We start from the raw sequence: 15,661 nt of genomic DNA on the forward strand, positions 1-15,661 counted from the left end.
GGAACAACATGAGGTTGATGAATTGATTTGTGGCTAGATTAACCCTTTAAACAGATAATTTACCACCTCTGTCTGCTGCACTAGTTCCTACCTCTGCATCCTCACCGAAGAACCTGTACTTGTAGCCACACTCAACGCAAAGCACTGTGTCCGCATGCTGTTTTTTTATCTCCATGAACTGTTCCTCTAGAGGAGTGTATATGGTCTTGGTTCTCCTGTTGGGAACACCAGGCTCTTCTGAACTCTTTTTGATCACAGTATTCTTAGCAAACTGAACAAAGGAAATCTCCTGAAAACAGATAAAGTAAAAACATCAGCAGCTATAATGCCCATTCTGGCCAACGCTGAGAATGAGATCAGCTGTGTTAAGTTTATGGGATTGAGTCTAACATATGTTCATGATTCATTTTTTTAATAAACGCATTATTTTTCACATTTAGTCATTTTGCAGACGCTTTTATCCAAAGCGACTTACAAATAGGGGATACATTAAGTGATTCTTCTTAAAGAGGAAAACAGACACAGGAAGTGCTTGTAAAACCAAGTTTTAGACATTGTTCGATTAAGTACAAGCTAGAAAAAGGAATAAATAAAGATGTTTTTGTTTTTTTACTACGATGAAGCTAAGTAGTTTCGAAAGAAATGAGTTTTCAGCTGTCACTTGAAAATTGTCAGGGATTCAGCATTCCGGATAGGGGTGGGAAGATCATTCCACCGGCCAGGAATGGTGAACGAGAATGTTCTGGAAGTGATTTTGAGCCTTCTCTGTGTTGGTACCATGAGGCGTCGCTCACTAGCGGATATCAGATTTCTGGAGGGGATGTAGATTCGTAATAGTTAGTGGAAGTAGGTGGGTGCTGGTCCTGTGGCTGTTCTATATGCAAGCATCAATGTCTTGAACTCAATGCTAGCCGCAACCAGTAGCGAGTGCAAGGAGATAAAGAGAAGTGTAACATGGGCTCTTTTGGTGCATTTTGGTCTCCATTTGCATTAAACTTTCAGAGCTGCAACTTTGCAGATATTGTTTATGCTCAGACAGCAACGTTACATATTAACTAACGTTAAAAAAGTTAAATCGCAATCAACCAATCCTTTAAGTGACAATTCAAGTACTTCATAAACATGCAAACTGCAATTAAGACAAACAACAGTCTTTCAATGGTCAACTCTGAAACATACAAGATTTGTATAGAATCAAACCTGTTTAATCTTATTAGGCTCTTCTCTGACCTCTTCCTCCAATTCATTGTAGGAATTGATTACACTGTGTTGTTGCGGGGCAAAACACTCAGCTTTTGCAGAGTCTGAAGGCTCCACTTCCATCTTTATAACCTGATCGGAGACTCTGCTCTCAGAGCTCCCGTGGCAGCTGAAATCTTTAAGTCTCGCCAGGGTGGCATGGCTGACACTGGCTCTTGAGCATACAGTCTTATCTACTGCACATAAAAGAGAAAGAAAATTCAAAAGAGGCTCAGAGATCAATACACAAGCAAGAATTAATTTTTTGTGTGGATTGGCGGATGAACGGTTCACCACAAAAAAATAGCAATGTGCGCTTACAAAATAAATATAGTAAATTTTGATTTAATGCATACTTTAAAGAAAGTCCACTTGCTATTCTTATTTGATTATGCCATTAATTGTCATTATTAAACCAAAAAAAAAAAAAAATATATATATATATATATATATATATATATATATATATATATATATATATATATAGTAAACAAATAATAATAATTTTCATAACAATAAAAAAATAAATGACATGCATGGTGCATGTGTCCTTACAGGTGCTGGGGGTCACCGTGCACTTCTCATCTCCCTCCTCCTCCACACCGAGAGAGAGTTTGGGCCGTTTCTCTGAGGACATCCCTGCATCAGATAACCTCTTCTAAAACAGCACAGGTTTAGATTTCAGTCGGTGTTGCTTCGAAACAGCAAACGCTTTGTGCATGCGATGCATATACGACTCTAGAGTTTGAAAAGAGTGCAGTCACATTTTTTTAGTAAGCTGTGCCTGTCCTGCACTTGAAGCTCTTACCTTTCCTCTGCCCTCATGGCGTCCGTCCTGGCGTTTAATCCCGGACGGGTCAGATGGTTGAGATTTATCGTTTCCACTTGTAAAGAATCTGCTGATAGTTGTCTGAGTCCTGGACTTCTTGGAAGATTTGGATGCTTTGACATTTTTGACACTGGTATGCATTCTACAGCATTAACTGATTATTATCGTGTTGCCTGCAACATTTACTTTCTTTTTGAAAACAGGCTAAAACTCTGATCTGATTATTAAAAATAGTCTATGTTGGTACAGCGTATGTTGTTGGCGCGTGAGTGACGTATCCAGTGTCTCGCGCACGCGGACTCTGCTGTATACAGAGGGTGGGAGATGCGCTACACGTGCGCAGGCAGTACGGTGATGCAGTTATGCAGAGGGTGAAAGTGGCGTTAGATATGCGCAGTACTCTTTTACTGTCTATGATTTACAGATCTCCGTGGAGATATACACACACACACACACACATAAATATAATATGAAAACATAGTACTTAAATTACTCAAACAGAAAAAAAAATATTAATATTTGAAAAAAAAGTAAAAGCATTAAACTGAATTAAAAATATCAATAAACACTATATTTAAATGATACTTAAATAACACTGAAAGTACTAGCATTAAGCCTAACTAAATGAAAAGTTTCCCTAAAACACACATGTATATTACTACAGGGTAAATAGAAGTGGTTTTGGTGGTTTAAGTGTTTTACGCTTTGATACATTAATCAAAGACATTTGCCTGTATTCATACTTCTGAAATATGCCAAAGTATCAACAAGTGTTGGGAATAATAACAATAACACAAGAAAACAGGGATTTCAAAACTTTTTTTATTATTATTATTTGTCATGAAAGGCTTTTCAACAAGTGGATTGAGAAAGTTACATTTCAACTCTCAAACTGTAGGGGCCTTATGTGAAACTGAACTTATACACGGAACAAAGACACAAAACTAAAACGAGAACACAAGAGCACCAAAGCTTCAAGATATTTCATAACTTCTGTGACCTGATAGTCCTTTTTGAAATGAGGGAGAAAAAAAATAAACAAAATCTGTAACATTTGATCAATGATAATTTTAAGGTATTCAGCACTCCAATTCCAAAATGACACTGTTTAACCATATAAGCATTTCTAAACAGTAAATTAGTAAACCTCAAACATTTTAAAATACTGAAATCATACAGCACTTTCTTAGCCATGATGAAACCAAAATTTGATTAAAATAAAAAATAAGATATGATATGAAAGTGCACATAAATTAATCAAATACCACAAATACATCATGATACTGAAACCTGTTTTTTTTTTCCTGTCGAGACAACAAAAAAAAAAACAGAATTGCATAGAAGCCTGTACTCTTTAGTCCCCCAAAACAAATGAAGCTATATTTCTTAAGACCAAAACTTGTTCTCAAGACAACGGAGATGATCTGATTTCAAATGCTATACATGTTCAATACAATCTTTACCTACTTATGAAGTGACACAGACAGTGAAGTGAACATTGCAATTTGTGAGGTCTTCTAAAACTGTATAATAATGACAATCTCTCTAGGGATGGTTTCATGATTGGATTTTTTTGGCCATTTTGGCCTCAAAATAGATATCACACAAGGACAATAAGTCTTCATTTAAAGAGTTATGTCTACAGATATATTCATAGAGTTCTCTGATAATGCAATCACTAAACTACAGTTATTTGTATTGATAAAGTAGGCATTACTATAGCAGATATTTGCCCTGTATGGCTAAGAAACCCCTGAGCACACACTTCACACCAACACGATTCAAATATTGAATGAAAACACTCCACGCATGACCAAAAAAAAAAAAAAAAAATTTTACTATTTATCCATGATTCTAAAATTGCTGTTTGTTATGACCGTATTTTTGTAATGTTTTTATCTGATACAAATCAAAATGTTAAAAAAAGCACAACAGAACCATTTAAATAACATTTCTCATCTCAAATTTAACTGAAAACTGAAATGATCATTTATTTTAGAAATCCCAGCACAGATACAGTATTTGAAGCAGAGCATATAAATGAAAAAAAAAATAATAATAATAATCTCCACTCCAAAAAATGCCTCTATATCATCCCAGACAGGGAGTTTCAATATTCATATTCATCATTTAAAATAATGTTGTGTACTATGAATGCAATCTGAATTTCCTGTGCAAACTAGAAAGTTCACTGTAAAAAGTGACATAAGAGAACTGTGAGGACACTTAGAGCACATTGTCAGTGAACACAAACAACTTAAGCAAACATACAATGTAGTAGAACCAATCCATAAAATAAGAGTGATTTTATTTTAGTTAGTACAAACTAAAGTCTGTCCAGCCTCCAAGTAATGATGTAAAGTGAGACTCACATTAAACGTGCAGGGATGCGAGTGAGATCATGATGGTGGATTAAAGTACTGTAATACTTAGAAACCCCTGATGCAGGAGCTACTGGGAGAAAACAAGATAATGATCCAGAACTCATTTCTACCAGCTTTGTCTAAACGGACTTGAATCCACCTGAACACTCTTTCTTTAGATCAGAGGAGTTAAAGCAATAGGAGGAACAAAGAGATCAGGTTCGATTTCATTTTCTATCATGTATCTATGTCAGTAAGGGGCTGCAAATTGTGTCACCACAACATCACAGAAATGTCTGTAGTGTTAATCAAACCACAAAGCTTGAATAATCTTCAAATGAGGAGTTGCCAAAAAACTGCTGGTGCTTGCTTTGCTTTCCCTCAAGCATACCTTCATTTGACGTTTTTGGAAGGAACTTCTAATCGAATACATAAACGATTTCATTTTTGAACCGATAATAAAAACAACTGAATACACATTGTTTATCTCACTGTAGAAACATTCAGTTATGACAAGTGTACCATGTGAAGTGTTTAATAATTTGGTTGAGATTTGATCTTGGAGCACAAAAACCATAGAAAATTGCTTCTGGTGATTTTTATCTTTTTTTTTTTTATCTTTTTCTTTTTTTTATTAGATGTCCAATTGTACAGTTATATAGAGAAATTATATAAAATAAAGTAATGTGCTTAATATAATTAAAAACAGATCTTATTAAAACATAAAAAACGAAATAATGGAGTTAGCTATTTTTCATTAAGTTACTGCTTACATTGTATTTGTACAAGTGTTGTGTAGTTATAAATAGATATTTTCCTCTGTATAACATGATGTGAAAATGTCATCATTGTATTTTTACATTCATCTTCTTTGACTTCTCCACTTAAAACAATAATTATGTCAAACACACACACACACACACACCTCTCTTCTAAATGATTGACCTTTTTCCCTATGCTGTGGTTCACAGATGAGGTGCGTTTTACGTGCGATTGAGTGTCTGGAAGATTCTGGAGATCTGGAGCATGACAGGACCTGTCTCAGGATCGTTCATCCACTGCGTGCTGTTCAGCGGGTTCTCCAGCATGTCCTCAAATGCTGCAAAGCCAAGAAAAATATCTCTCAGCCACATCCAACCAACAACAACTGACACCGACTGGACTGTGTCTACTTGAAAATACAGTTAAGTCTGTTGCACTTAATGATTCAACAGTGGTCTTGGACTCCAAACAAATGTTTTAAGAACTTAAAAAAAAAATTACATATGTTAACAAAAAGTCCTGTAGATCATCTTTGTGTTATCATTGTCTTGTGGCACATTGTGTTATCAATGCCAAGGTCATGTTGCTTTGATTTCCAGGGAACACATACTGACAATAATTACATGTTTGGAATAATTAACATTTTGTATTGTTATTGAAAGATGACTCTTATGCTCACCAAGTTTACATTTATTTAATCATAAATATACTTAAACAGTAAGTTGTGTGATGTAATGAAGTTTTTAAAAATGAATATATGAATATATATATTATATATATATAATAATATATATTTAAAAAATATATTAATAAAAAATATCAATTGGCAAAATATTACACAGTGTAGACACATTCTAGTTCGAGTCAGCTTTGCAAACGGGCAACCAGATAAAATTTGAACAGGGGACCAAAGTGGTCACTTGAAGAGCACTTTGGTTTAAATGGGACAAACTGTGCAGACCTCAGCAATATTTTCAGCACTTCCAAGATTAAGCCCTTTTTGCAACCATGGCTAGAAACTGGAAGCCACTTCTGAGCAAGTCATAATTCTGGATATTGTTAAAAAAAAAAGAAATGTGGCAAAACCTTAAAGGATTTCTAAGTAGCTGCTGTGATCTGATGAAATGAAAATTGAGCACTCTGGCCTAAAAGCAAAGTGTTGTGTTTACCACAAACCACACAGAGCCCAACACCCAGATAACGTCATCCTGCAATCAAGCACAATGGTGGCACAACCACTGGTCTGGGTGACTGTTTAGCTGGAGGGACTGGAAAACTCACCATATTAAGCCAAATGGCTAGAATCAAGTAAACACTTGAAAACCTTGAAATAACATGTTTTGATCATTCTTCGACAGAAAAGTAGCAAAATACAATAGATTTGACAAAGCTGGGGCAAATGCTTTGAAGAACCCTTGAGTATACAGGGGGGAAAAAACTCACCCAGAAGAGTCTTGGGGTTTGTGAGACCAAGCTGTACAACTGGGTTCTCCAGGATGGCCTGAAACAGGGGACTGTTGGTATCAATGCCCTTGTCCAGATCCTCAGGGGTGGGCTTTCTGTCACCAAGCAGCCATTCACACTGTGTGAATGATACACAGATATACACAAAGATATGGAGTAAAAATGTGACCTTGATAAATGTTGTTTAACTAAACAAAAACATGATTTAACCACACATTTGACTGAATATCACTGAGCTCATTTAGTCTTAGCTGACATAGTTGAAATAACTCATGAATCTGAATCTTTACATACAGCTGCTTCCTGTTGATTATTATTGACGCGAAGGGCATCAATCACTTCCTTCTCATCGAAGCCCATCTCCATCAGCCCACTGACTGCCTGCACACAAACACACAGACAAGATGATGCATCTCATTGAAAAGATTCCACAGCAAGACAGAAGAAGCTACTTAATGTGAATTAATTCTACAGTGGCATTTGACTGTGGAAAACTTACATGATCTTAGTGTGTTGTAGGTGGTGGCCAGGACATAGCTATGTGGTTGCTTAAGTGTTTTAATGGTTTTAAGTTTTTGCTATAAGGGTGTCCTTTTAGCTAAATTAAAAAAAAAAAAAACCTTTTTGTATTAAACAAAAAAAACAAAAAAAACAAAAACAAATTAGAAACACTGCTTTGGTGACTAACTGAAATGAAGCTGAAGTTGTATTTAGTATTAAAATTACTAAAGTTTAAATAAAAATACTGAAATAAAAATGTAAAAAGAACAATATATATATATATATATATATATATATATATATATATATATATATATATATATAATGCTAAAATCACATAATATACAAAAAATGAGAAAACTGATTTAAATAAAACTTTGTGTTTTTGCATCGCATGAATTAAAACCATGGTTCACTATCATGACCAGCGTGAATAGAAACTAAAAATTTAAATCATTTTAATAATGACAGCTACTCTCAGATCACTATGCTGATGGTCATTTCTATGGTATAGTAACCAAACTGAACAAATGGATCTGATTTCATTCTAAATGTAATGTGCAATGTAGTTTGGGTAAAAAAAAAAGAAAAAGAAAGAAAAGCATATATTGCATCTAGCACTTTAATCTTGCAATGGTGAAACATCTGAGGCTATTATCATAGTACGTCAGTGGTTCAGAATATTTCATCACGTTTGAGTTTATTCCTGTTTCTCATGACACTAACCTGCAAGTTAGGCCTGAACTCTCTTTTCCTCCTGATCCGTTTGAAGATCTCTGTCAGTTCATCTTGTTTGGCCTCCTCTAGGCTGGCCTGGGAGGACAGACGGGCCCGGGCTCCTGAAGCTGTGGCACAGGGAGCTGGGGCTTGGGCTTGGGCTGGGGCTGGGGCTGCAGCGGCTGCCGCCCCTGGGGTGTCCTGTCCAGGCAGAGGAGTGTCAACCATGGGGTCATCCACATGCTCAATCAGCCATTCCATAGCCTGGGTCACCGACATGCTGCAGGATGAGTGATTAGTTATTTAATCCACTGAGAGTTGACACACACCCATGATGTTATGTTTGCTAATTTGATTATTCGTATTCAAAAACATTACATCATATTATCCTATAATGACTGAAATGGTACTTCAAATTTACACCAAGTTATTTGCTCTCTTAGACTTCATGAAATAAAGGAAATGCACTATTCACAGGCATATTTATCACCCAAGAATAAAGAGTACTCACTGGTTTAAGCGCAGAGCCTTCACAGCACGACTCTCAGGGAAGCCCATCTCAGTCAGCTGCTGCAGGGCCGTTTCATCCACACGGTCCTCCTCATCCTCATCCAGCATGGCTGCCAGATAGGAGGAATACAAAGAATAATCACTCAGCAAAATGATATTTACATCTGCACACTAACTAGTCGGACATGTCCCATGAGAACCATGTTTCACCACAGTTTAAAGAGATTTAATGTATATAGGGTTCTATTCATATATCCTTAGCTTACCATTGGCCTTTTTGAAGAGCTCAACAGCATCTGGATTCAAAGCCAGCAGCTTCTGAGCCACCTCAATAAGTGAGACCAGAATCTTCCTCAGCTCTGTTTGAAACTGATGGAAACAATAAAACGTAAAACAATATATTCAAAGCAATTGCAACGCAGAAATGTCTAACTGAACTGACTGCAGGCACGCACATCTCTGATACTGTGTTGAGTTACAGTGCGGTCAGTGTTACGAGTGGACAGGCTTGCTGTGGCTTTGAGGATGGCCTCCTTATCTGGTGCTTTGTTCTCTTGCTTCTTCTGTCAACAAGCACAAAGACTGATCAGTTTTGAAGAATCAAAGCAATGGACATTATTAATTTAAAATACACCCCCCCCCCCAAAAAAAAAAAAAAAAAAAAAAAAAAACTGTCAACAGATACCTTCTCTTCAGAAGATATGTCGGCCATTTTTGGTGGAGCCGGTGGAGGTCTTTTCTTTATCAATAATAAGCAGTCTAGAAAACAAACAATAATGAATCAGGATTAGTGTCTTTTAGAATCTGATTTTAAATACAAAGAACATCTGCAAAACATGATGACTACATCCTAGATCAGTGGTTCTTAACCAGGGGCTATGACCCAGCAGGGGGCATTAGCAAGCTTTCAAAGCGCCCTCAAGATTATTAAATTATTCAAATCATCCTGAAAGAAAATTGCAATAATCTTTTTTCACTATTGTGACATATATCCAAGTAAAACAGCTTCTCACACAAGAAAATTTTTTTATTTGATTAAATATTACAAGAGTACACCAATTTCTTTTCTTTTTTTATGGATGATTTATAATCTTCCACAGAAAAAAATCAAAACAATCCAGTTTAATTTAATGGTGAAGACAAAATAAATGTTTTTCCAGTTTAATTTAAAGACAAAAAAAGCATTAAAATCAGCTAAAACTATTAAAAATAAATATATGTCTTATTTCAATTCACACCCTCAAAATATATTTTATGGCGAAAAACATGGATATATGACAAAATCATATAAATTACTAAGATTTTACTAAAACCCAATGGGATTTTTTTGTGTTGAATATAAAATAGTAAATACGATACAAATTGTGAGATTTTTTTTATAATTATACTTAATCCTTATCCAGTAAAATCACTAAAAAACGGAAAACTCACAGGGGGGCCTTTGAATATTGCTGTGGAAAATGCAACAACAAAGAACAACCAGATGCTTCAGAAAGTTGATATACCTTTGTCTTTAATATTTTCCTCAGCAACAGTTTTGGATTCCGTGAGAATTCTCTCAGTGGCAGCATGAATGAGTTTGTGATGTGTAAGAGTTTTAGGATCCTCTAGACTTCCATGGACATACTGTAAGAGAAGAAAAACGCCAATAAAGTCGACCCACTTTATATTAAGTGTCTTTAAATATTATGTACTAAGACTGAAATATATAATAATTAGATACAATGTTCTTATTGAATACTTGTTTTAAACACTATCAATAATTTACAATCTCATCCAAACCCTTACACCACGTCCCATTCTTAAACCTAACATTAACCAATTCCACTTCAATAGCAGCAAAAGTTCTGCTATCTTACGAATCATGAGCTCAGCCCACTCACAGTAAAGTCTAGTACTGTGCTAGTTAGTACCACAGTACAGTTTGTGTCAGTTGTTATCATGGTATATTGATATACACCTTGGTACTGAATAATTAATGTATCCTGCTTTTTACATGATACCACAAGGTACATCAAAGAACACTATGGTATTGTCATTATAAATCTCCAGAAAACTTAGTATAATTGTGACATTATTCACAGGGTGATACCATGGTACACAATGCACACTGTAGCTGGGACACTGCTTGACTTAGTCTGTGGCGATGCCACCTGCTAAAATGATTACCAACACATTCACAACCTTAAAGACATGAAATGTGCAAGTATCATCCTCACAGAACCTATGAATGGCTGTCAAGGTGCCTTGAGCTGCACAGATCTGAGTACTTGTCATATATACTGTGAGCAAAAAGAGGCTGTGCACAAGTTAATGTCAGCTCTACACTGTAAACCAAGCAAGCAGTGTGGCACTGGTAGATACAGTACAGCCGCTGAGACGAAGGTGACGGACCAGCTTGATGAATTATAAATAGCACCGTCGACTCGTCTGCTAGTTACTAAAAATACTAGGCAATGACTCTGAGAATCCAGCGGGCCTGTCCTGTCTGGGTTGGCTAACAGTGCCAGCTAACCGATGGCAGACCTACATGCTTTAAGCATTTCTCCTTTAGTTTCTCTAGAGTGGTATCTTCCGTGACTTCCTCCAGCCACTCGGTGCCCTCCATGGTACAGATGTGAACCTTCAGGACTTTGCCAGCAAAGATCTTCTCCTCCTGAACGAACATTGTAGCAGCAGCAGCAGTAGCAGCGGCGGCAGGACCGCAGCGCACCCCGTTGAAGACGCTCCGCGAGCCCGCTGTCTACAGCCCGGAAAGCCGCCCTCTTCTCCGCCTAAACCTGCCCTGGCAACAGACACGGCCTCACGGTCTCATTCGGACATTTTTAAGTCGTTCAATCTGTCCTTCCCGCCCACTCCGTAGGGCTGATATATTTTCGCTGGGACAGAGAGGTTTGCTCACTCGCAGCTGTAACGGAGACGCTCGCTCCGTTGACACCTGAACGACAGCAGTCGGTGAAGCGCAGCAGTGCGCGTGCGTGCTGTCGCGGACTCTGATTGGTGGAAGAAGGCAAACACGCAGACGCTTCGTGCTGCAGACTCTCAAAACAGCCTCGGATGGGAGCGGCAATCCCTAAAGCTTGAGGAACATCGCTCTGCCATTGAAAACTACGGGATGCTTTCATCTGTACTTTGAGAAAATAAATAAATAAATGTAATAACGAAAATTCTGATTCTGATTATTAAAATTGATCTGTATATGTTCTGTATTATAGATCAGTGAATAGGACAGAAAAAAAGAAAGACAGAAAATAAACAGTAATAGTGTAAACGTAAAAAAATATCATACACGTTTTAAAATAACATATGTATATATTTATATACCGTACATCCCAGTTACCCAATGACATTTTAATAAAAAGTTAACCGATATTATTAGCATTTTGGTAGAATAATTATTATCCTGAGTCAGGTGCAAGTCAGTTTTAAATGCTTCATACGAGAATTGTGTTTTTTGTAATTCTTGTTAATTCTTGCTCCGTTTACATTAAAATTCAAAAGGGTCGACACAAGGTTATTAAGATTTCGTCATTACTTATTATTTAATTAATATTATATCTGACAAACTGTTGGTTTAAAAATCTGGAAAACACTATGAATGTTTTATTATGTCAGAATAATCTAAATTTTTATACACACACACACACACACACACACACACATATATATATATATATATATATATATATATATATATATATATATATATATATATATATATATATATATATATATATATATATATATATATATATATATACAAAACTAGACACCAACAATCACTACGAGCTATAAACTTTTATCTTCCACGTCAATAGGTGGCGATGTTGTACATGTCCCCCCGTAGTAAAACTGCTCTGTGCCATACAGAAGGAGAGACACTACTGACTCAGGTTTAGGATCTAGATCTACATTATACTATTTACTGTCTATGATTATACTGTGTGTGGATGGGTCCGATGGGAGTATTCTGAGGAGCTAGTTGTGAGTGAGGGGAGCTGATCACGCAGCGCTACGTGAGCATATGATCTGACTGTGATCTCACTGTGTGTGCCGTAGAATGGAGAGAATATGAAACAGCCACCAACATTGTTTTTCTTTCCCTTCTCAAATTTCAGACTCAGTAGGTGGCGATAATGCTCCTAAGAAACTATTCGCCATTAAACAAGAAGAAGGAGAGCCATTTGGGATCTTAGTAGCATACTATTTGTTAGATAACAGTTACAGTAATGAATTATGATTTATGGCATAATATGTGATATTAACCATAATTAAACGAAACATTTACTGAGAACAGAGTTTACTTTCAGCAGTATTCATCTCTTTTCCTCTCCTACACACCGTGTAAAGTTGAGCTCAGGTATTTAGCAATAACAGTGCAGGATAGTTCACGTCTCTGATCAAGCTGAATCTGGAAGTTATCATGTCGAAACACAGGACGAAAAAGCTCATCATTGAAGATGGTATGTGTCAGCCTACTTGTCTTATGTTCTTTCTATACTGCATCATCATGTCTGCCTTGAATATGCCTTATAGGTTTTTATATAAAACCTTCTGGGCTTGAAATCTTCATTTATAATGTCCTGTACAAATCTGCTTTCAGATGAGCCAAAGCAGGATGAGCTGAATCCATTTTCTTTCAAGGAATTTGTCAGAAACAAAAACCACAACCCCTGTCCTACAGAGGCCACAGAGGTGAGAAACAACATGAGAAAGATTGTAAAGTTTAGTAGATTACACGACTTTTGACTGATGTCCCTACTTTAATGTCCCTTTAAAGACATAACATATATGAACGTAAAACTTGCCAGTAAATAAAATTAAGTTTATGCAGAATTTAATTGTTGGTAGATTCTTGTCTTGTTTTCATATATATATATATATATATATATATATATATATATATATGTGTATGTAATATTTCATATATGTTTGATTTTCCGAAGGTGTGTGGTGGAGCATTCCATGTCGAACAGGACTATAACAACTCCATAGATTTTGCCACGAAGGGGCCGTTCTTCTCAGATCCTTCTGCACTCGAACCTGAGGAAACATGGATTGAAAGCTGCCAGCCATCAGCCCTTGATGGTTCCCATGACTTCGAACTATGTGGTACTTTAGACCTCGGTGCTTACTCTGAGCAGTCATCTCTGTGCAGTGATGAGAGGGAAGCAAATGTAACTGAATGGGAACTGGAGGATTCTGACTTCCTGCCAAATAACAACTTAGCTAGAAGAAGCACAGGAAGCTATGAGGGTGATGAAGAGACTTCAGTGATTGACATTTCCTTCCATCCGAAGAGGAGTAATGCTGAAAATGGAACAAAGAATCCCCAACAGGTATGTTTTGTGAATTGTAAATGGTGTCATTATAGTTGGTGCAATGCTGCTTTTCAAAAAATGAATGTTTTTAAATGTGTTTTATGTGTTTTAGCTTAGAGAAGAGAATTCTCTACTCAGAAAGCAAGTCAAAGAACTCCTTAGAAGGTCAGAATCTGACTCCAAAAGGTAGGCTTCTACTTTACACAGGTAATTAAAGATTAGCTTACCCACAAGTGAATATTCACTCGCTCTCGGGTCATCCAATATGTAGATGAGTTTGCTTCTTCATCGGAATGGTTCTGAAGAAATTTAGCATTAAATCACTCCCTCCCCTACGCATCCTCTGCAAGCGAATGGTTGCCGTCAGAATGAGAGTCTAAACAGATGATAAAAGACATCACAACAATATACACGACTCCAGTCCATGAAGAAACAAACTCATCTATATATTGTGTATGGCCTTAGGGTAAGTGTTCAGCAAATTTGTATTTCTGAGTGAACCATTCATTTAATGGACTGGAATTTAGTTGAATTGCTGCTGTGCTTTTTTTAAAGTTTCTAGATAGTTCTCATTGTTTAACTGTCCAATTATAATAGGATCAAACAACTGACAGATGAGTTGCACAGCAAGAAGTTGCAAGAGGAGAGAGAGGCTAAGGCTTTGGAGACAATGGTGCAGTCAGTAGAACAAAACCTTCAGTTAATGACGGTATTAAGCACTGTTTTATCTTTCATATGACAGTTTTTTTAAATAAAGGTTTTAGTGTAAATCCTAATCATAAAAATGCTTTAAAAAATTCTGATTTATCCAATACAGAAGCGAGCAGTCAAAGCTGAAAATAGTATTTCAAAATTGAAACAAGAGGTACAACAACTCCAGGTTTGTCTTCTTTTCCTATGCACAAGCACACTGAAAAAAAAGCATACTATGTGTGTGTGTGTGTGTGTGTGTGTATATATATATATATATATATATATATATATATATATATATATATATATATATAGTGCGATTACATTTTATACTACTGTATTATACGTTTTTTATATATGTATTGTTCAGATTAAAACTCCATTATTGCAATTATTTGCAATGTTTTCATCCCAGGGCCAGCTTGAAGGATATAAAAGTGAAAATGAGAGGCTAAGATCTGGAGAAGCTACAGCCTTAACTACAATGAGACACAATGCACAAGTGGCCTCGGAGTACCTTAACAAAGCAGCTCAAGATGCAGAGACTTCTATCAAGTATGATTAACAATTTATTGTGCTTTTCTACAATCATTTAATAATGTAAATGTAAATGTAAATAAATTATCTAATATGTCATTACACTGAATGTGTTTTCTATTTTGACAGGCAGTTGCTGTCAGGAAGAGAGACACTGTGTTATGTTTCCCAGTTATTGACATCTATTGACAGGATCACCGAGATTCATGATTGACATTTTCACTTCATTTTCTGTACACTATAGACTCACTGCGTTTGCTTGGTACATCATTTTTTTATTTTGTTCATCCACTTCTTTTAACATCATGTATAGTTTATAGAAAATAACAAAATGAAGTATGATGGGCCAAATGATGAACAGACTAAGCTCTGGCAGGAACCAAATAAAAAAAGTGTACCAAATAGTGCCTTGGATTCTCATCAAAATCAAATATCTATATTCTAGTAGTAAAAAATATTTAAAACAAAAATGTTTTGCACTTTTATTAAACAATGAATCAAGTCACTTCTTAAAGTTATATTGCAGATTAACCAGATTTGGTTTCTTGATAGTATTTTGATATATAACTTAACATAATATTTTTTATTTCTGCTATTTTAAATTACAACATTTTAAAGTATTTGTTTATTTAAAAATACTTTACTAATCAGCATTGGATTTTGTGCTTTATATTCGTAAAGCTCTTTATTGATTTAATAAAGAACGTTATTTCAGTCACGTGGTC

At 36.0% G+C, this 15,661-nt stretch overlaps 3 protein-coding genes across 5 annotated transcripts in view; 1 reads left to right on the forward strand and 2 right to left on the reverse strand.

Moving 5' to 3' along the window:
• The window catches only part of msh3 (mutS homolog 3 (E. coli)), a 46,088-nt gene extending 43,708 nt beyond the window's left edge, over positions 1 to 2,380 (reverse strand). Inside the window, exons 1-4 of one of the 3 annotated variants that reach the window (XM_052556997.1) lie at positions 2,048 to 2,380; positions 1,795 to 1,897; positions 1,201 to 1,433; positions 92 to 289 (exon numbers count right to left, since the gene is read on the reverse strand). In XM_052556997.1, coding sequence (XP_052412957.1) covers positions 92 to 289; positions 1,201 to 1,433; positions 1,795 to 1,897; positions 2,048 to 2,209 — 696 coding nt within the window. In that variant the 5' untranslated portion in view covers positions 2,210 to 2,380. Of the gene's footprint in view, positions 1 to 91; positions 290 to 1,200; positions 1,437 to 1,794; positions 1,898 to 2,047 lie in introns of those variants that run through there. The other 2 variants (XM_052556996.1, XM_052556998.1) reach the window with 2 other exon arrangements.
• Positions 2,381 to 2,870: 490 nt separating this feature from the next.
• On the reverse strand, positions 2,871 to 11,406 carry ubac1 (UBA domain containing 1). Its single transcript, XM_052557381.1, has 10 exons — positions 10,916 to 11,406; positions 9,891 to 10,011; positions 9,071 to 9,144; positions 8,841 to 8,948; positions 8,652 to 8,754; positions 8,387 to 8,495; positions 7,885 to 8,155; positions 6,952 to 7,038; positions 6,637 to 6,775; positions 2,871 to 5,530 (listed from the first exon to the last, which is right to left on the reverse strand). The coding sequence occupies exons 1-10, from the start codon at positions 11,051 to 11,053 to the stop codon at positions 5,415 to 5,417; spliced, it is 1,266 nt and encodes a 421-aa protein (XP_052413341.1). The 5' UTR covers positions 11,054 to 11,406; the 3' UTR covers positions 2,871 to 5,414.
• An 870-nt stretch (positions 11,407 to 12,276) lies between these two features.
• entr1 (endosome associated trafficking regulator 1) lies at positions 12,277 to 15,650 on the forward strand. The gene is made up of 9 exons (XM_052555363.1): positions 12,277 to 12,401; positions 12,504 to 12,848; positions 12,989 to 13,080; positions 13,332 to 13,724; positions 13,819 to 13,892; positions 14,304 to 14,415; positions 14,524 to 14,586; positions 14,815 to 14,954; positions 15,066 to 15,650. The coding sequence occupies exons 2-9, from the start codon at positions 12,809 to 12,811 to the stop codon at positions 15,148 to 15,150; spliced, it is 999 nt and encodes a 332-aa protein (XP_052411323.1). The 5' UTR covers positions 12,277 to 12,401; positions 12,504 to 12,808; the 3' UTR covers positions 15,151 to 15,650.
• The last annotated feature ends 11 nt before the right edge of the window (positions 15,651 to 15,661 follow it).

This window comes from Carassius gibelio, chromosome B5 (genome assembly GCF_023724105.1).
Source record: "Carassius gibelio isolate Cgi1373 ecotype wild population from Czech Republic chromosome B5, carGib1.2-hapl.c, whole genome shotgun sequence".
NCBI classification, from domain to species: domain Eukaryota; kingdom Metazoa; phylum Chordata; class Actinopteri; order Cypriniformes; family Cyprinidae; genus Carassius; species Carassius gibelio.